This window comes from Callorhinus ursinus, unplaced genomic scaffold, assembly GCF_003265705.2.
Source record: "Callorhinus ursinus isolate GAN/ISIS: 27379988/994484 unplaced genomic scaffold, GSC_fseal_2.0 scaffold63, whole genome shotgun sequence".
NCBI lineage: Eukaryota > Metazoa > Chordata > Mammalia > Carnivora > Otariidae > Callorhinus > Callorhinus ursinus.
Window position 1 is genome coordinate 3,317,471 of NW_027397125.1, and position 21,405 is coordinate 3,338,875.

Genomic DNA, 21,405 nt, shown 5'->3' on the forward strand with positions numbered 1-21,405 from the left:
CAGAATATCAAGGAGAAGAGTAAACATCATTGCATCCTGTCTGGAGAAAGGGTTAGTATGTTTTGGTTGTACACAGGACAGTTATATCATTCCAGGCAGAAGTAGGACCTTGCTACTGCCTTTATTTGGAGACTGAGTATGATTCAAGGAGATGTGTATGAGTGCCAAATTTATAAGTGATGAACTTATGATGATTAATTTTCATGTTTTAACTTGGCTAGGCCAAGGTATCCATGTATTTGGTCAAACATTATTCTAGATGTTTCTGTGAAAGTATTTCTTTAGATGAAAATTATATTTAAGTCAATAGACTGAGTAAAGCTGATTACTCTCCACATTGAGGAGTAAGTCACTCTTCTTACTTTTCCTTTGAGAAAATTATGGCCGAGAAAGCCTAAAAGACTAATTCTAGGTATTTCAGGAAATCATAAACAAGATCCTAAACAAGAATTTAAAAATCTTAAATTTCTAAACCAGAAGATAACAAAATTATTTTATAATGGCCTCTGTCATAAATCTGATTTAATCATGCTGATAAACAATGTAGCAATAAGCAAATTAGTCCATTATACTTAGTACTATGCCTAAATATATTAAAATTTCATTTTAAAAAAATATTCTATAATTCACATTTTATAACAACATTTAGAAGAGACACATTTCCTTGTAGAGAGTTGAATGAAAGTTACAAATACCTTAGTTTCTAGGATTTTAAGAAGGTGGTCCATTCCTTGATTGTCCCTTAGCATAGCCCGTGCCTCCTTATCATTTGTAATAACACCTAAGGTTTTGAGAGCCAACAATTGAATAATTGGATATTCTGACTTCAAGAGATCTAATATAGGGGGGACTGCATTTAGTTCTTGAAGTGTAGCTCGACACTGAAAATCCTGCCATGAAATACAAATGATCAAATAAGTAACTTTTAAAGCAAAATACAGTTAGTCTCAAGAATGGAAAACTCTATCTTCTAACAAAGGACATTATAAGTTATAAATATCCCATCTTTTATTCCAGATTCCCTTCCAAAATACCTCACACAAAAAATAAGCAAACTTTCAACTGACAACACCTAAATATTCATTTTAACTCTGCAGACATTGTCAATAACAGGAAATAGATGTGATCTATGACTTCTGCAGTTTTTATTGTTTCTTTATTATCTGGCAAATTCCTTTTATTACAAATAGCATTACAATAAATCTGTGCATAATCAAATTCTTTTCACACTCTGTACCTTGTTTCAAATAGTATTTGATAAAACGAAAGGATGGCATCAATTCCTTATTATCTTTATTTAAATGGAATGTTTATGAAATGCTTACATGCACTCAATGCTGTTGGCAGACCCTGTGCACACAAATTTTTATCAGGTTTAGTTCAGACACATGACCTTTGTTTAAGACATTTACAATATCAAGGGGTCATTAGAGTCTAGATGAGTTGCTCCGCAGTGTGTGTCTATAATTTTGTGTGTGTGAGTGGTGGGGAGAGGGCTACTCGGGGGTCAGGAATGGAGAAAACAGAGCAATAAGTCATGAAAAGCCCCTGAACTCTGACTGCTAAATCATGACACTTAAAAGCAAAACATCATAAATGTAAAATAGTATTAAAGGTGGAAAAACCCTACTAACTTAGGTTTCTCTATCCATTCTTCAATGAATGCTTCCTACAGATATAAAAATTGTGGGTTGCTATTTGTTATAGGTTGAATTGTGTCCCTCCCAAAATATAAGTTGCAAGTCCTAACCTTCAAAATGTGACCTTATTTGGAAATAGGGTCATTATAGATGTCATTAGTTAAGATAAGTTCATAGTGGAGTAGGGTGGGTACTTAATGGTGTCTTCATAAGAGTGGTGTCTTTATTTTTTTTTAAAGATTTTATTTATTTATTTGACAGAGAGAGACACAGCGAGAGAAGGAACACAAGCAGGGGGAGTGGGAGAGGGAGAAGCAGGCTCCCCGCAGAGCAGGGAGCCCGATGCGGGGCTTGATCCCAGGACCCTGGGATCATGACCTGAGCCGAAGGCAGACGCTTAACGACTGAGCCACCCAGGCGCCCCAAGAATGGTATCTTTAAAAGAAGATGAGACACAACAGAGGGAGAGATTGCAATGATGAAGTTGTAAACCAAGGAAATTAATATACTGTTATTAACTAGTATACTTCTGTTCTGAAGAATAGTGAAGGCAAGCTTTTCATTTCTGTTTGATAAAAAAAATACAGGGAAATAAAAGCTATGAGGAGTCTTGAGATGAAAGACACTAACACATTGACAGGGTTATTTAGGCCTATGGGCTGAGAGAAGGTAAACAGCTGAGCTTCCTTCAGCATGTCTCCCTCAGGCAAGAGCAAGGGCAGAAGCCAGTGAGTGCCCAGCCATGTGGCAATAACTTCTAAGGCCAGGAATGTAGGTATGCTTTGCTGTCTTTGGGCACAAGCTCATTGCCTCTCCATGAAACGGAGGCCTCATTTTCACTCTCTCTTCCTTTTATACTCCACTGCTGGCTATTTAAGATGGTGTTTTTGTATCTTCAGTTGATCTAAAGCTTATCAAGTGTGTGTGGGAACTGTTCAGGAACCTGAGCAGGAAAAGAAGCAGAGAAGGCTGTCCAGTGTCAGGAAGCTGACCTGCTATGGGTGTGAGTGTGTGTGTCTTGTGGGGCTGCAGCAGGGGCAGGGACACAGAACAGCGCAGAGGGGAAGAGGCCAAGGGAGGCTGTTTCTTTCCATAACAAAGGAAGACAGTTCAGTGACAGCATCTTCCAATTGTGAACAATGAGTTCTGTTCGGTGTACTCAACTCACTGGGTCTTCACCAATAAATAAGTCTAACCCAAACTGTTGGTACACTGAATAAGGCATATATTGCACCCAATGTGCTTAGATCACCAAGGTTAGGTCAATAAATAACTGCCCAAGTCAAACTTAGTTCAATATATTAGATATCCTTTTTCAGAAGAAATACATTCAGGGCGCCTGGGTGGCTCAGTTGGTTAAGCAACTGCCTTCGGCTCAGGTCATGATCCTGGAGTCCCGGGATCGAGTCCTGCATCGGGCTCCCTGCTCAGCAGGGAGTCTGCTGCTCCCTCTGACCCTCTCCCCTCTCATGCTCTCTCTCTCTCTCATTCCCTCTCTCAAACAAATAAATAAAATCTTAAAAAAAAAAGAAGAAATACATTCATCTAGTATAATCCTGCCTTAATTTGCAAGCCATTCTATTCTTTCAAAATTTAAATACACTTCTAAAATGCCCTTTCATAGACCTGTACTCTGAAAAGTATAAAACACTGAAAGAAATTGAAGAGGACATAAAGAAAAGGAAAGACATCCCATACCCATGGATTGGAAGAACAAAGTCTATACTACCCAAAGCAATCTACACATTTAATACAATCCCTATCAAAAGACCAACAGCATTTTTCACAGAGCTAGAACAAACAATCCTAAAATTTGTATGGAACCACAAAAGACCCTAAATAGCAAAGCAATCCTGAAATAAATTCTATAAATAGGTATGGTCAAAATACACTTTTAGAAATTATCCTCACCTGGACCAAGTTGTAAATGCACTCAATAGAGTTCTTCTTCACGTCAGGGTCTGGGCTGGCCAGCAGTCTGATGAGTGGCTCTAACCCACCATGCTCAAATATTTGCACTTTGCCGGTATACTCTGCAGACATGTTCGCCAGGCAAAGACTGGCAAACTCATGGATAACCACTTCCTCTGCACATCAGAGTTAAACAACACAAGTATGCAAAAGGCTTACTGAAACATTACTTTAAAACATGTTTTGAAAACCAAAGCTTCACAAATCTTACTTGGTTGGAGCCCATCTTGGTTTGAGAGATTTTAATGACAATTCACAACTGATACTACATAAACTATTTTCGATGAGTAGTTCAACCCAATGTGAAAAATAAACCAGCCCCACTTTTGAAACAGATGTACGATGGAAAGTTACCTTCTGGAGCAAGCTGAGCAATGATGGAATTCATGACATCTAACTCCCTTAACAATTTTTTAACATCATCTATAAAAGGAGACACAGAATATTAATGTTTATTAAAAATAATAATAATGGTGATGTTATTGAAATAGTCCCTTATGAGGTAGGCTTTATTATTACCTAATTTTACAGATAAAGAAATTGAGGCTCAGGGCGCCTGGGTGGCTCAGTTGGTTAAATGACTGCCTTCGGCTCAGGTCATGATCCCGGAGCCCCGGGATAGAGTTCCGCATTGGGCTCCCTGCTCAGCTGGGAGTCTGCTTCTCCTTCTGACCCTCCCCCCTCTTGTGCTCTCTCTCTCTCTCTTTCTTTCTCTCTCTCTCACATAAATAAAATCTAAAAAAAAAAAATTAAAAAAAGGAAATTGAGGCTCAAAATCACACAGCAAGTGAATGGTGGGACCAGGTGGCTTGCCCAGGTCTATCTGCCCCTAGACAGACTCTGGCTTCTGCTCCTTGATCACTGAGCTTCCAAAACACCGGAAAAATGCAAAATATGCCGAGAACATAATCAGTAAATTCAAGTTACTGTGTCCTACATTTGTTTATTATATAGTAGAAATTCTTTGTTGTTTTGCTTTGTTGGGAAGAGTATTTTAAAATTTTGATTTTAATAAAACTTGTACAGAATTCACATGAGAATTATCCCCAGGCTTTTCGATGAATATAAATTGTTTGCATTCCATTTTCTTATCAGAGACACCAAAAATGATGTAAGATAAACATACTGATTTTTTTTAAAGTTCACTTTTATATTATTTATGTGAGACTAAGTCCAGGCAGGTTTGCCCCTACTTCTCTCCTGCCATCCTTAACCCCTGTTTTCTGAGAAATAAGGCATAGGTACAAATTTAGTTTTTGTAGTTTCTCTTCTTGGTCAATTATTTTTGCTTGTAAGCCAAAATTAGCATTACCAGAATTTTGGAAAATTTCGCTCTACAGCAGCTAAGGCGGATGGTCTCTGGATGAATTTTTCCTCATTAACCAGTGGGTATACTTGACTTTCAAGCCACCAAAACTTCTGCTCTCTGTTTCTGTTCAAAATGGCTAAAGAGGGCCAGCAAATTTACAACTAGCCCTATGTATGTGAATAAGCTTGAAGTACAAAAGAATAGTAGAGCTTCTGGAAAGTGTAGTGTCCCAAAGGGGAGGACATTATTTTTCAGTCAACATTTGTTCAAAAAACAGAAGTATCACCTTGACAGGGAATTAACCAAGTTAAGGCCTAATACTCAGATCCTTCCAGGTGTTTTAGCAAACTACATAGTTGGGTACCCTCTGGAAGAGCTGTTTCTATTCTCTTCTCACTGTGAGGAGTCCAGGCTCTATTTTTCCAAAATGAGAAGGCCATGCCAGTCTATTTTTACATGCTTGATGCAAAATATTTCTGGCCTTTTAGATCTCCAAGTTCATTCTCCATTCAGTGTACAAAATAATACGCCAGGAACATTCATGCTCCATGTGCTCTCTGCTCCTCTTCTGAGCAGGAAGGACCTGCTCCTACAGGGAGAAGCCAGCATGCTGCATCTGTATGTGCCATCACCCCTTGATCTGTCCTAACAAGTCCAAAGTTCTCGTCAGAGGATTCTCTGTGCCGTGAAATGCCTTTTTTTTTTTTTTGAAATGCCCTTCTTGATATGAATTTAGCCAAATCTGATATATCTAGTACATCTATCCACTAAACCATTTTCTCTTGGCTTACCGGATGATTCAGCTTCACTGACAGCTCTTATAAACCGGTGGCATACCTGATCAATTTGTTATTCTGCTTTTTGACACCAAATTGCTCCCCCCCAAAATCTTTCTTTTCTTGCGGTTAAATCAGTAAAAATAATAAAAATAAGGGATAAGTTGCTATTTTCAACACTTTAAAAACAATATTGCTCTCTGTCCCCTTCTCTCTCAACAGACTCCCATATATGGCAGCTGAGTAGAAACTCTGACTTGTGGTTGGTCCACATAAATTCACTCTCGCTAAACAGTGTGACACCTACAATTTTAGATTGTTCCAGAACTGCCGGCACCTTCACTTCCTGGAGCACCTTCAAGTGATCCGTTTTCATCGCATTCTTATTTGCAGGTTTGAGTTGCATAGTACTGACCCTCTAATTTATTTTTGACCTGGTATACTCTTTTACATCAACCATTTCTTAAGATGGCAAGCTCTTCAGATTGTCGTAAGTAATGTAAAGTCTGAGCTTCGAGGATCATGATGAACTCTCTCTTTAGCTGACTTCATTAAATGAGTCTCTGTAATACAGCCTCATCAAACTAAATATAAACTGGCAGGTAAAGGAGACAGCAGCTCCATTTTGATAAAAAGGTTTAACAAAGTAATTTAAGTGCCTGTCTGGAAGGACCCAGGCTTGGCAAAGGCATGTAACTCAGTAACTTCAGAAAAAAAGAAAAGGAAGAAAAAGCAAGATTTGTTTGCTCTCATAGCAATCCTTTTAGCACCTGGCATTCTACTGGAACATTTTGTTGGTTCATCCTCTATGAACACAGTGACATCATTGGGTACATGAAAGTCATGTGAAGATACACATTTCTAAAGAAAAATCAGTTATTTTAAAAACAGCCCAAAGATGATTTAACCATGCAGCAGCATTTATTTACATATTCGTCTGGAAACATGCCTTTTGATTTAGGCAAATAACTACGTGCTCATATTTTATCCCATGTCACCTTGGACATGTATGCAAAGTGAAGCACTAGCTATTAATGTATTGGCTGTATTAACAAAAAAGGAACTCCACAAGCAGTTCGGGATGCCATGTGTTTATCCATGTCATCAGGTATTTCAAATAGACAATGCGTTCAGTCCAATGATGGCTTAATTTTTTCCACCCAATTCATGGAACCAAAAGAAAGCTCTTGGAGGTTCATTCCTCACATGTAAGACCCAAACACTCACTGGAAACTGCCAAGACAACCAAACTCTTTCCAGTGTTATGCTTCGTGGTTGCAGACTGCACTCTCGTCTAGCACTGGTCACAGTCCGGCCGGCCAGCCCGCAGGGTGTGGCTCGACAGGTCTGAGTGCCACTGCATTTGGTTCAAACACAACAGTAATTCTCAATATTTTGGGGTTACAGACTCCTTTAGAAACTCATTAAATTCAATATATAAATCCTGCTCAGGAAAATTTTGCAAACAATTTGGAGGGCTTCACAGGTTATAAACTCCTCACATATTGGAAGATGGAAATACTCAATTAAAATGAGTAATAGAAATTAAGAACAAAAGTAAACAGGAAAAAAAGTCACAGAAACCTAGACATTAAATTAGAAAATATAAGTATACGCAGGCAATTATAACTCTCCTTTCCAAACGAGCTGCATTCTCCCCCAAAATCACTTAGAAGGAGAACCTTAGTATGTGCACTAATGTTAAGGATCGGAGAAGATCTGATGAATAGAAAGCCCCCTACACTATGAGCCAGAAGCTACAGTTATAATTCTAGCTCTGATCTCATCTCTTCTACCAACCAGCTGCATGACTGATTAGGGAACCTAATCCCTTCAGAGCTCATTCCTATTTTTAAAATGAGGAATTGCAGGAATTGCAAAAGATGTGTTACAAAGCACCACTGGTTCTCAAATTCTGTGGTGTATAAACAGAATAAAACATAAGAAAATTTTTAATTTTCCCTTTTTTTGGTTATAAATACATTCAGTAAGTCTCATTCAATATGGCAGAATTAGTATACAGAATGAGATAAATTTATGAGGGTTCCACAATACAAATGACTACTACCTCATTTAACTGCTCTGTACCTCAGTTGCCTTATGTGTAAAGGGAACGATAATAGCACCAACCTCATTAAATGACAATATACAAATAGCATATAGAACAGTGCCTGGCACATTGTAAATGCTGTGTGAGTGTTGACTACTGGTATCATAATCTGGGTTGGTGGAACATCCTCTGCCCACAACTGTCTTCATCCTGCGGCTATCTGCCGAGTCCCCGCCTTACAGAACAGCCACCATTAGAGCTCATGCAGTTGCTGCCCGACGGAGCCCCATCTGTCCCCCAGCACTGCAGGTGCTGTTCATGCAGTCTCTGCAGCTGAGGCTGAAATCGCACAGATGCCACAGAAAACTCTCCTTGCCCTTCTCCTCCCATCTTCCTGTCTCTGACTAATGCCACAGTCCCTGATGGATGCCATGGAATAAGGAGCACCCCCCCGCCGCCTGTCGCACACAGGATTCAGGAAAGTGAAGTGGGGGGACTGGAAGCTGAGGGAGGAAACTGTTTGTGTTTTTGCTGAGACTGGTGAAAGGGAAAATATGATAATTTTAGCCCCATGCCGTGAGAGAGAGAGAGAGAGACATGTTATTCCTAGCTGCCTGAGTTTCATGTTAGAATTCAGTCTCTACCAAGAATGTCATTTTTTATTATAAAGTTAGAAGGCTTTTGTTGGCTAACTCAAAAAACCTACCATTATAACATGAAAATCACTTTCAAATGGAAAACACATCCTGTTCGTTAGTCAAGGACTGCCTTTATTGCCATGGTTTTGGTCAAACTGATATTCTAACAGACATAATAGCATGTTTTAACTAATGCTATTATTCTGTCATATTAAATATATGAAAATATTCAAACAAGTAATGGGTCTGATTTAAGAAATAAATACATGTCTAAAATTATTTTTGGCAAAATATATTTTGCAGTTTCAAAAAAAAAATAAATGTATCAAACCTCTTTACCCTGGGCTACTTTCACTGTGACATACATATGAAGTGTAGCTTACATATAGGCAGACAAATTATATATGCTAACTCAAGAAAAAAATCTTTTAATTTTAAGAGACAATGATTGCCCTTCAGCTTGTTAGACTGGAACATACTATATCACCAACTTTGACAGTTTTTGCATGGATAAATTTGCACATATTTTTATATTTTAAAAATATCTCTTGGGGCGCCTGGTGGCTCAGCTGGTTAGCCTCGGACTTGGTTTTGGCTCAGGTCATAATCTCAGGATCCTGGGATGGAGCCCTGCATCTGGCTCTGTGCTCAGCAGGGAGTCTGCCTCTCTGCCTCTTTCTCCTTCTCCCTCTGCCCCTCCCCGCCCCGGACCAGCTGGAGCTCTCTCTCTAAAATAAATAAATAAAACTTTAAAAAAATCTCTTAAAATATGAAATCATACATCTGTTGTATTATATACATTTAACTTTTTGTTAACATTAAAGTCAGTTCAAATAAAATTCAAACAAATCCCTCAAAATTAAATTTTAAAAAGATAATGTATTATGTGAGATTATTAGACAATTTTAAAAAGTTGACACTTACTGTTAGAAGCCAGGATTCCAAATATCATAGTGGCATTTCTTCTTACAATTTTGTCTTCATGGGTGAGCAGTTTAGTTAAGGGTTCCACAGCTCCAAGTTCAAGGAGGGTAGCTTTATTTTCTTCACCTGATGTCACAGGTAAAATAAAATCATGCATGGCATCAATCTCATCAAAACTCTTCCTTGTGTCATTTTAATTTCTTATTTGCCATTTGCCTTTCACATTCCTCTTTGCTTCCACATATATTTCTCTCGGAATAAACTTTAGAGCACAGGTAGCCTGGGCAATAGTTGCTCTCCTTCCTCCTGCTGTTGACAAAGCTGGCTTCCTCTTGTCATTCAGTTCTTAGTTCACCCTGCACCTGCTCAGAAGGGTCTCCCCTGACCACCCTATGTAATGTTATCACTACATCCAAGCCTTGCTTACCCTTCTTTAGTCTACCTTCTTCATAACACTTGGCGATCTCCTTGAACACTTTGCCTGTTCCACTCTAACTGAATTTTCCATGAGGACAGACACCCTTTCCGCTCTGTTCTCTCATACCCTCAGTGCCTAGCATAGTGCTAGTCATGGATTGGCATAATTAATCACAAGACTTAATTAACATACACAGTCCCCACTTTGAGTTAAAGTGGGATGGTGGGGTGAGTTCAGGGGGTTCATCTTTCACCCAACGGGGTTACAGTCCTATTTTATCAGGCAAGATGTGCCTGCAGCTAGCATGAAGGTATGTGCACAGAGGGGAGACGCCGGGGTCACTCGGGACTCCTTAGCTGTGGCAAGAAGCCCCAGAACAGAACCAGAAGGCCAGATAAGGCCAGAGTCCTGCTTCACTGTAGAAGCAGTTTGTCCATATCTTGATGAGCAGGATAGCATTCTACAAAGTCAGGAATAATGTTTAGGTCCTGATTAATTTCAGCTTTTCAATTTCACAGGCAATGAAAATACATTTTCACTTTCACTTTCAAAATTAATTTGAGAGTATAATAAAGTCATTTTAACTTTTCTTGCCTTAGTTTTCTCATAAAATTAGAGTATTTTATATTTTAAGTTATAGGTCCACATTCTGATAAGACACAGACTATAGCTTCGTAGAGCCCATGGAATTGCCCTGTATCTAAATGATCAAATCTGTCGCCTGGTAAGAATATGTTGAAATATGCACTGTTGACTCTTACAAACTTCTTTTCAAATCTTCCAATATTTGTATTTTATGGAAATTTAAAACTTAATTTCTTAGATGAAAACATTTGTCAAATGAAACTTAATTTAAGATACTAATGCTTAAGTAAAAACATATTTTAATTATCAGATTGTTATAAAAATTGAAAGTTCCTTTAAATTTTCATTCTGAGGCTTTGATTACTTTTATTAACTTGAATTATTTCTTCATTAAAACATATTTCTTCTTTTTTTTTTAATTTTTTTATTGTTATGTTAATCACCATATATTACATCATTAGTTTTTGACATATTTCTTCTTTTTTAAATAATGCTATATATTATAACTTTATGATCAGAAGAGGATTTGCAAAATTAACAACCTGTGTCATCTTTTACATCTATTTTTATTCTTTTTTAACAGCTTTAATGAGATGACATACAATAGACTGCACATATTTAAACAAAACGACTTGATAAGTTTTGACATGTGTTTAACACCCATGAAACCAAATGCCACCATGAAGAACATATCTAACACCCCCAAAAGTGCCCTTTTGACACTTTGTGATCTCTTCCTCCTATTACTATACATTATTTTGCATTTCCCAGAACTTTATATAATCATGCAGTATGAATTCGTTATTGCCTGGTTTTCTCACTCAGTCTAATTATTTTGAGATTAATTCACGTTGTAGCATGTATCATAGTTCATCCTATTTATTGTTATTTACTATTCCATTATATGGATATATCATGATTTGGCTGGATCATATATGTTTGGTGTACATTTAACTTTTCGAGAAACTGCCGAACTGTTCCAAAGTGGATGCAAAAGTTCCAATTTTTCCCCATCCTAGCCAACACATCTGTCCATCTTTCTGATGATAGTAATCTTAGAGGGTGTGAAGTAGTATTTCATCATGGTTTTAATTTGCATTTCCCTCACAACTAATGATGGTGAGCAAAAGGTACGCTTATGCCATCCATATATCTCTTTGGTGAAGTCTGTTCAAATCTCTTGCTCGTATGTATTTTTAAATTTGGTTTGTTTTATTATTGAGTTCTGAGGGTTCTTTATATATTCTGGACGCAAATCTTTTATCAGATATATGATTAACAAAAATTTTCTTGTGGTCTATGGAGTATCTTTTAAAAAAATTACTAGACTTTTTTTGAGCAGTTTCAAGTTTATTAAAAAATAAACAGGGGTGCCTGGGTGGTTCAGTCCGTTAAGCAGCTGACTATGGATTTAGGTCATAATCTCAGGGTCCTGGGATCCAGTATTGTGTTGGGCTCTGGGCTCTCTCCCTCTGCCCTTCCCCCACACCTCTGCTCATGCTCTCTCTCTCTCAAATAAATGTCTTTTTAAAAAAATGAACAAACAATACAGAGTTCTCATATACTCTATCCCCCTTCCCTCCCCCGTTTCTCTTATTATTAACATCATGCATTAGTGTGGTACATTTGTTACAATTGATGAACCAATATTGACACATTACTATTAACTAGAGTTGATAATCTACATTATGGTTCACTATATGTGCTGTACAATTCTATAGGTTTTGAGAAATGTATAAGATTATGTTTAGCTTTCTAAGAAACTACCAAATCATCTTCCAAAGTACCTGTACTATTTTGGACTCCTACCAGCAATGAGTGAGAGTCCCTGTTGTTCCACATCTTCACCAGCATTTTATGTTGTCAGTGTTTAAAATTTTAGCCATTCTAATAGGTATGTAGTGATATTTCATTATTGCTTTAATTTGCAATTTCCTGATAATATATGATGTCTTTTCACGTGCTTATTTGCCATCTGTGTATCTTTTTTGGTGAGGTGTGTGTTTGGGGTAAATTTGATAAAATCCAATCAATTGTCCTCTTATGGATTATGTTTTAGTGTCATATCTAAGAAACTTTTGGCTAACCCAAATACTCTTTTGGTAGCATCCCACAAATTTTTATATGTTATGTTTTCATTTTCAATTTGGATTTTCCTTTTGAATTCTTTCACTGACAGATTATTTATAAGTGTGTAGTTTACTTTCTACTTAATGATTGTCCAGAGTCCTTTGTGTTAAGTGATTTTCAATTTAATTCTATTGTGGTATGACATATATTTTATATGATTGGAATTCTTTTAAAATAAATTTATTAAGGCTTGTATTATGGCTCAGAATATCACCTATTCTGATAAATGTCCTGTTTGCATTTGAAAAGAATGTTATTCTGCTTGGAGTGTTCTATAAATATCAATTAGGTTAAATTCATTTTTATTGCTGTTCAAATCTTTTATATTCTTACAGATTTGCTATTCATTTGTTCTTTCTTTTATTAATAGAAGGTTATTAAAGTCCTCAGCTATAATTGTGGATGTTTATTTCTCCCTGCTTTCTAACTTCATGTATTTTGAAGCCCTGACATTATAGGTTTTTTCATAGCTTCTTTTTTTCTTTTATTTAAATCCAGTTTAGTTAACACATACTGTAATATTAGTTTCAAGGGTAGAATTCATGATTCATCAGTTGCATATAACACCCAGTGCTCATTACATCACGTGCCCTCCTTCATGCCCATCACCCAGTTACCCCCTCCCCCCACCCACCTTCCCTCCAGCAACCCTCAGTTTGTTTCCTAGAGTTAAGAATCTCTTATGGTTTGCCTCCCTCTCTGTTTTCATCTTATTTTATTTTTCATAGCTTCTTGATTAATTGACTCTTTTATTATTATAAAATGAGGTTTTTTATCTGATACTACTCCTTTATTATTCTGATATTAGTGTAGCCACTCCGGCTTTCTTTTTTTTTTTTTTTTAAAGATTTTATTTATCCATTTGAGACACAGAGATACAGAGAGAGAGAGAGAGAGAGCGAGAGAGAGCATGAGCAGAGGGAGAGGGAGAGGGAGAGGGAGAAGCAGGCTCCCCACTGAGCCAGGAGCCCAACGTGGGGCACGATCCCAGGACCCTGGGATCATGACCGGAGCAAAGGCAGACGCTTAACCATCTGAGCCACCCAAGGCACCCGTCCAGCTTTCTTTTGATTAGTGCTAATATATCTTTTTTTATCCTTTTACTTTCAAGATATTTGTGTCATTATATTCTAAGTGCATTTATTGGATGCAGCATGTAGTTTGGTCTTGATTTTTATAGACTATAAAACTATCTCCTTGTTAATTGAGTACTCAGCCCATTTACATTTAGTTGGATTATTGACAACATTAGGTTTGAGTCTACCATCTTGTTATTTGTTTTTTGTGTGTCTCATTATTCTTTGTTTTCCTTTTTTTCATTTCTGCCTTCTTTGTATGAATTGAATATTATTTTTATAATTCCATTTCATTTCCTTTGTTGGCTTATTTGATATTACTGTTTGTTATTTTAGTGGTTGTATTAAAGTCTGTAGTATACATCCTTATCACAGTCTACTTTCAAGTTGGGATAGAGCACTTCACATATAGTGCAAGAACCTTACAATAGTATATACTTCCATTTTTCTACTTTCTACCTTGGTTCTGTTGTTGTCATATATCTTATTTTTACAAGTGCTTCTGCACAGTAAATGATTACTATTTTTGTTTAAGATAACCAATTTGATTCTTCAGTGATTTAAATAATGAGAAAAAAACTTTCTGTTACCATTTCTAATGTTCTATCTTTATTATTTTGTGTAGATCCACATTTCCATCTGGTATCATTTTCCTTCTTCCTGAAGGACCTACTTTACTATAATTAGTAGTGTGGGTCTGCTTGCAATAAACTACTTCAGCTTTTGAATGTCTGAAAGAGACATTATCTCACTTATGTTGTTGAAAGATATTTTTGCTGGGAATAAAATTCTAGGTTTAAAGTTTTTATTTTTCTTTCAGTATTTTAAAGATGCTACTCCACTGACTTCTTGCTTGCATCATTTGTGATGATAAATCTACAGTCATCCTTATTTTTGTTCCTCTGAACGTAATGTGCTTTTTCCCCTGGCTTCTTTTTAAGATTTTCTCTTTATCACTCTTTTCAAACAATTTGATTTTGTTGTACCTTGGTGTAATTTTCTTCATATTCATTGTGCTTGGGTTTTTACGAGCATCTTGGATCTGGAAGCTTAGAGTTTTCGTCAAATTGGGGAAATTCAGAGCTATCATTTCTCCTAATACTTTTTCTGTCCCTCTCTCTTCTTTTTCAAAGACTCTAGTTACACATACATTGTGTCAGTTTTTATTTACTGATGATTTTATATCCTCATTAGGAGTTATATTTTCCTGCTTCTTTTCATGCCTGGTAATTTTTTATTGGATGCCAGACATTGTGAATTTTACCTAGTTGGTAAATGGTTATTTTTGTATTCTTCAAATTTGTTTTGGGACACAATTATCTGGAAACAATTTGATCACTTTAGGTCTTGCTTTTTAAAATATTTATTAGGTAGTACTAGAACAGAGCTCGATCTAGGGCTAATTATTTCTAACCATTGAAGCAAGACCCTTCTGTGTATTCTACACAATTCTCCATGAATATTGAGATTTTCTAGTCTGGCTGATAGAAACAGGCACTATTTGTGGCCCTGTGTGAGCATCAGGCACTGTTAACTCTGATCATGTTAAGTGCTTTGTCTGACTTCAAGTAGTTCCCATATATATACCTCCTTATCAGTACTCAGCTGAACACTTGAGTCGGACCCTTTGCCTATCTCCTGAGTTCTCTTTCTGTGAAACTCTTTCCTCTCTGTTACTGAAAACTCTTGCTGCCTTTGTCTCCCTGATCTCTGAGATCTGTCTTCTCAACTCAGAGTCCACCAAGCTCTGTACAAGTTACCCCTTCCTGTGATGTGGCCTGCAAATTCTCTGAAATCAATAAGCTGGGGTAATCATAGAGTTTATTTCCCTCATTTCCTATCTCTCAATGGTCACTGTCCTTCATTGCCTAATATCCAGTGTTTTGCCCACTGTTATTTCATAGATTTTTGTTTTCTTAGTTGTTTCAATCAGGAAAGTAAATTTGACCCCTTGGTCCATCATGGCCAAAAGGCAACGTCCTATCATTTATCTTAAGAACACAGTCAGAAAATACTGCTAGTATAAAATACCAGACTTACAGTAATTTCTGTATTGACTTCACATAAAATATATGCCTATCTATTTCTTTACCTCATGTCATATAAAAAAGATGGCATTTGATAACTCTGCATGGCTGAGTGAGACTCATGTTGCCATAACTGCATGATCCAATGTCTCCCTGATATCTGGCCCAGAATTCTACACAATTACTCATGAACCATACCTGCCAGAAGCAACGATTCTGGTTTTTATCTGGATTCCCAATGATGACTAGAGTGATATAGCAAGGTGATTATTTCACCATTTGCTACTTGAGTGATTTGTTGTTTTCTCATACAAGTCCCAAAACAATGTTTAAAGTATCATTTCCTTAAATATCAAATTGCTCCCTTCTTAGTTTAAAAGGTTTTGTTAAAGATACCAAGTTGTACTAAACTCTTCAAGTATTCTCAATTAAAATGTTATACAGTATAATAAAAGTCTACTTTTATCCACCACTTGGAATGAACTAAAATATAATTGTCATTTATGTTTGTAAACCCTCTATGAATAAACCTTGCAAGAGAACCTAACTTGTACCATGTATAGTGTTTTAATAAACTCTATTTTTTATAACAGTTTTAGTTTTACAGAAAAATTGCAAGGATAGTACAGTTACCACATATCCCATACCCATTTTCCCCTGTTATTAACATTTTGCATTAGTGGGTACATTTGTTACAATTAATAAACCAATATTAATATGTTACTATTAATTAACATCCATGTTTATTCAGATTTCCTTACTTTTAGCCTAATGTTCCTTCTCTGTTCCAGGATCCTATCCAGGGTCCCCTGTGACATTTAGTCATATATCCTCAACTCCTCTTGGCTGACAGTTTCTCAGACTCTTCTTGTTTTTGATAGCTGTGACAGTTTTGAGGAGTACTGGTTAGACGTACTATATCTAGTACGTCTAGAATGTCCCTGACTTGGAACTTGTCTGATTTCAGGGTTATAAGTTTTGGGGAAAAATAACAGAAGTGCCATTTTCATTACATCATGTCAAGTTCACATATTATCACTATGACTTATCACTGTTGATGCTGATTTTGATCACCTGACTGAATAGTGTTTGTCAGGTTTCTCTACTATAAACCTACTCTTTTTTCCCTGTTTCCATATTGTAATCTTTGAAAAGAAGTCACTATGCAAAGCCCATACCTAAAGAGTGAAAAGTTATATTCTGCCTCCTTCAGGTCAGAGTACATAAATTATTTGGAATTCTTCTGCATGGGAGATTTGTATTTTCTCTCCCATTTATTTATTTATTCAAGTATTTTTTTTATATCAGTATAGGCTTATAAACATTTATTTATACTTTGGGTTATAATCCAATACTACTTTATTTTCTTGCTCAAATTGTTCCAGCTTTGATCACTGGGAGCTCTTGCAGCTCCTGTGACTTACAATTTTTTAAACAACAATAAAACTTTCAACATGACTATTCTATGCAGTGACTAAATTACTCCTCAAGATTAAGATAGGCACTTAGGGAGATATATTAGTTTCAGGTAATGCATTAAATGATATTCTGGTTGTCTGAAAGAATTCATCTGACAAGAAGTGAATTAAAGACTAGGGAGAAAGGGCCCTTTACATAGTAAATATTTTAAGAAACTAATGAAATAGAAAAATAAACTGAAAAAAAACCAAACCTTTTAAAGCAAATCTATAAATGGCTTCACATGCTTTAGCCAAAATTTCTTCTTCTGGAGAATTAAGCATTAACACCACAGTTGCTGCTTTTTTGCTTTCAATCGTTAATGGATCAAACTGAAATGTAGAGAGAAAAAAATGTCAGGTTCACATATGAGCTTTAAAAAACACATAAAAAATGAATGGTGTCTAGAAACTCAAAGAGAACATAATCATGCTAAAAGGATGTAGTCACTGCCCACGAAGTGCATTGTAAAGTTTTTATTTAAAAAACATCACTGATAGATAGTTGCCAGTGTTGGTGGCTTTGGAATTCCTGGAGTAATGGCAGGAAGAGCAAAGCATTCTGGAATCTGACAGACCTAGTCTCTCAACTTAGCCATGTGGAATCAAACAAGTTACTTAAGCTGCTAGAATTTCAGTTTTCCTTTCCTGTATAATGTGTATAATGATACCTATTCTTCCTGAAGGATCAAGGAGAGTATTAGAGATCATATATGTAATGCACTTAGCACATTGTCTGGCACATAATAGATGATCATTAAATAACATATACTAGCATAATTCTTAGTTGATACACAAGAATCCTTGAGTACTTGTATATATTAGATGCCCTGACAGTCCTAATAATCAGTACTTGCTTCTAATCACTATTCTTTCTGAGAAAGCAGAAATTACATATATGAAATAACTAAAAAACAATAGAAAACTGCATATAACAAAATGTAAAATTGGATAAAACCTGAAACAGATTTTATGGTAATGGTAAAATGGTAATACGGTGTAAAGAAAAAGTGTATAGCTCTAGGAAGATCTCTATTGTGTTATGAGATCTTGAGAATTCATGGCTAGGCAAAATGCACAATAACAAATTCACGGCTCCTATGGGTTTTCTTTTGTCAAGGTGAAAACAAATTATTACACCATTTTTCTTCCATTTCCAAGAGACTGGTGAAGGAGGGTGCTCTGCTTATGTTAAAGGAAAAAAAATGAATTTCAAAGTTTTAGCTGGCTCTTTGTGTTGGCGCTTCCTAAATGGACATCTTATTGTGTCTGGGGATATAATTAAAATTGGTGTTCAGTTCCAGGCTGAGAATGGAGGGACAGATTACTCTAAGTAAGGAAGCATAATTGTGTGAGGTTGGGAGAGTGAAGACAGAGAAGAGAGCAGTAAGCAATGACCTAAAAGGGCACAGCTGGGATAAAAATCCCCCTTGCAGGGGAAATGACTGTTGGATTTCAGGACAGCATTATCTAACATCCAAATTAAAGCTGTTGTTTGTGTATGTCTTACTCTATACTAGAAACTCTAAGAGTTACAAAAGTCATAGTGTTTGTTCTCAAGCCTCTTGGACTCTTTCTGGGGAGATAAAACTTCATTAAAAGTCTGCCAGGGGTGCCTGGTGGCGCAGTCGGTTAAGTGTCTGCCTTCAACAGGTCATGATCTCAGGGTTTTGGGATCAAGCCCTGTAATCAGGCTCCCTGATCAACGAGAGTCTGCTTCTCCCTCTCCCTCAGCCACTCTCCCTGCTTGTGCTCTCTCTCTTGCTCATAAATAAATTAAAAAATCTTAAAAAAAAAAAAAAAGTCTGCCACATGCACCAAGCTTGTGGCACTTGTGGTTTTCCAGTGACGTGAACCAGTGAGAAAATATGGCCCCTCTAGCAGAGCCCAGAGCAATGGCAAAGACACTGGCTTCAACACCGATCAGAAGAGCACAATGGCCCAGAAATCCACAGAAATTTTAAGGGAGGACTTCTGAAACTATTTGGGGATTAAGGCTTGAAAACCATCAGGCACTCATAAAGTCAACAAGTATATTAACTATATATTTAAAGAAATTACTTGGCAAATGCTCCAGCCCAAACTGAGGAAGACAAAATATAAAAACAATAGTAGTAGATCAATAAATACAATAAAATATATAGTTAAGCTGAATGATAGTGATGTTGTGAATCACAATGTAATTCTTAAGGATTTCTGAAGTAAAAATGACACATTATGAGAAAAAAATTAAAAATGACTTGGAATTAAAATTCTAGAAATTTTTCAACAAAGCTCATGTAAAGGAAACAGGATTGTTTTGGTAAACAGAACGAGATTATTGCCCAGTTATAACTTATTTTTTACATTGATATAAAAAGCAGGCTTAAATATGTGTTTAATAGACTACAGATAAGTAGTAGAAGTTCCAAATTATCAAAAGGAAAGGGTAACAAATGAAAGTTGCTCAATTTAGAAAAAGGGAAGAAAGTACAAAAGAGACACAACATGAAAATATAGCAAAGAAACATCTTAAACTTAAAATAAACCTTAAACTTAAAATAAAATGATAGGAATAAAATCAAATCTATCAATGGCCAAAATAAACATCTATAGGGCCAGTAGATTTCATTAATTAAGATTGTCAGATTGAGTTAAAAAGCAAAATCTACTCTGTTTTTTGTATATTGGTGCATATTTCTTCCACTTGATCTTACAGAATACAAATTCAGATCTAAGATATAGAACATTTCTATCACCGCCTGACGCTCCTTCCCCCTCCAAAAAATCCCCAGAAAGATCATCGTTACATGACTTTTAAAATCATAAATTAGTTTTTCCTGTTCTTAAACTTTATATAGAGAATATATATGTATATTTATATAATATATATTCTATAACATATCAAATATATATATATAATTTATATATAAAGAGAATCATAGAACATGACTTTTACCTCTGCCTTGTTTAGCACAGCACATCTCTGAGATTCATTCACATTTTTGTACTAAGTCATACTTTCTATAGCTGTATATTATTCTGTTGTATGAATGTTTGGATTCTTTCAGTTGGAGGCAATCATGAACAAAGCTGCAATGACTATTCTTGCACATGTCTTTTTGTGGATATGTGTCTTCATTTCCCTTGGGCACATACCGAGGCATGGATTTGATGAGTCATAGGCTAGATACGTATTTACCTTTCACGGATACTGTTGAACAGTTTTATCAATTTATATTCCCACTAGTTATAAATAAGAGTTCCAGTTGTCCCACATCCTCACCAATCCTTGGTATTTTCAGTTTTTTTAATTTGCCTTTCTATAGCTCTTAGATTATATTTTTAAGTCAATCTGCTTTTCATGGTTGTTGCAGTGGAAGAAATGCTCTATTGCTCTATATTACTATTACTGCATCCTAGCCAGAAACAGAAGCCTTCTCATCACTTTAAAAATTCTCTTATGTCCCTTCTACTGACTCTGACTCAATACGTCCATCTATCTCTCAGTTTTGTCTTCTGCCATCATGCTTGATACTCCATCAATTTTTCTTTGCTTCCTCACAGAGAGGTTTCCTGTAGCGCCCACAATGTTCAGTCTTTGAGGATTTCTTGGTAGCCATCAAGCAAATGGTGGAAGATAAAGCTTCACTGTTCAGCTACTCCTGCTACAGCTATTCCTTCTCCTCCTCCTCATTGGGGTCCCCACCCCATTCACTCCCTCTATTTCCACTTCAGCTCTCTCGTTTCTTCACTTTACTTCTTATCCTGCTTAGATTTCATGATCTATTATCTTAATAACACGTCTGCCAAACCCTAAATAAACCTTTGTGTCCTTCTGTCTTCTCATCAAATCAATTTATTTTTTTAAAGATTTTATTTATTTATTTGACAGAGAGAGAGAGAGAACATAAGTAGGCAGAGCAGCAGGCAGAATTAGAGAGAGAAGCAGGCTCTCCGCGGAGGAAGGAGCCCGATGTGGGGCTCGATCCCAGGACCCTGGGATCATGACCTGAGCCGAAGGCAGCTGCTTAACCAACTAAGCCACCCAGGCGCCCCTCATCAAATCAATTTAAAATACCCAAACCATGAACAGACACTAGAAATTTCTTTCTTTATATTTGTGCTCAAGCATCCGAGCATTCTAAGAGAATGTTAAACTACAGGGAAAATTAGTATTACTGTAAATTCATGATCAACAAATTCACAAGAGCCTCACATATTCACAAGAGCCTCTGCACATACTCTTCTATTATATTAAAGAAAATGTTTCTTCTACTATCTCAGCCCAATATCTAATGTGTGCTTTGGATTTTTAACCCATTCATCTTTAATTCACTCATTCATTCAATAAACACTCATTCAACTCCTATTAAGTGCATTATACTGAGAAGAGCGCATTAAACAAGATAACCAAGTCCCCCA

At 36.4% G+C, this 21,405-nt stretch overlaps 1 protein-coding gene across 8 annotated transcripts in view; it reads right to left on the reverse strand.

The window, feature by feature from the left end:
• The window catches only part of ARMC3 (armadillo repeat containing 3), a 91,428-nt gene that overhangs the window by 56,472 nt on the left and 13,551 nt on the right, over window positions 1–21,405 (reverse strand). For 5 of the 8 annotated variants that reach the window (XM_073885562.1, XM_025891925.2, XM_073885561.1 and 2 more), the window contains exons 3-7: window positions 17,217–17,334; window positions 9,309–9,434; window positions 3,966–4,034; window positions 3,552–3,727; window positions 696–890 (exon numbers count right to left, since the gene is read on the reverse strand). In XM_073885562.1, coding sequence (XP_073741663.1) covers window positions 696–890; window positions 3,552–3,727; window positions 3,966–4,034; window positions 9,309–9,434; window positions 17,217–17,334 — 684 coding nt within the window. Of the gene's footprint in view, window positions 1–695; window positions 891–3,551; window positions 3,728–3,965; window positions 4,035–9,308; window positions 9,435–17,216; window positions 17,335–21,405 lie in introns of those variants that run through there. The other 3 variants (XM_073885560.1, XM_073885559.1, XM_073885563.1) reach the window with 3 other exon arrangements.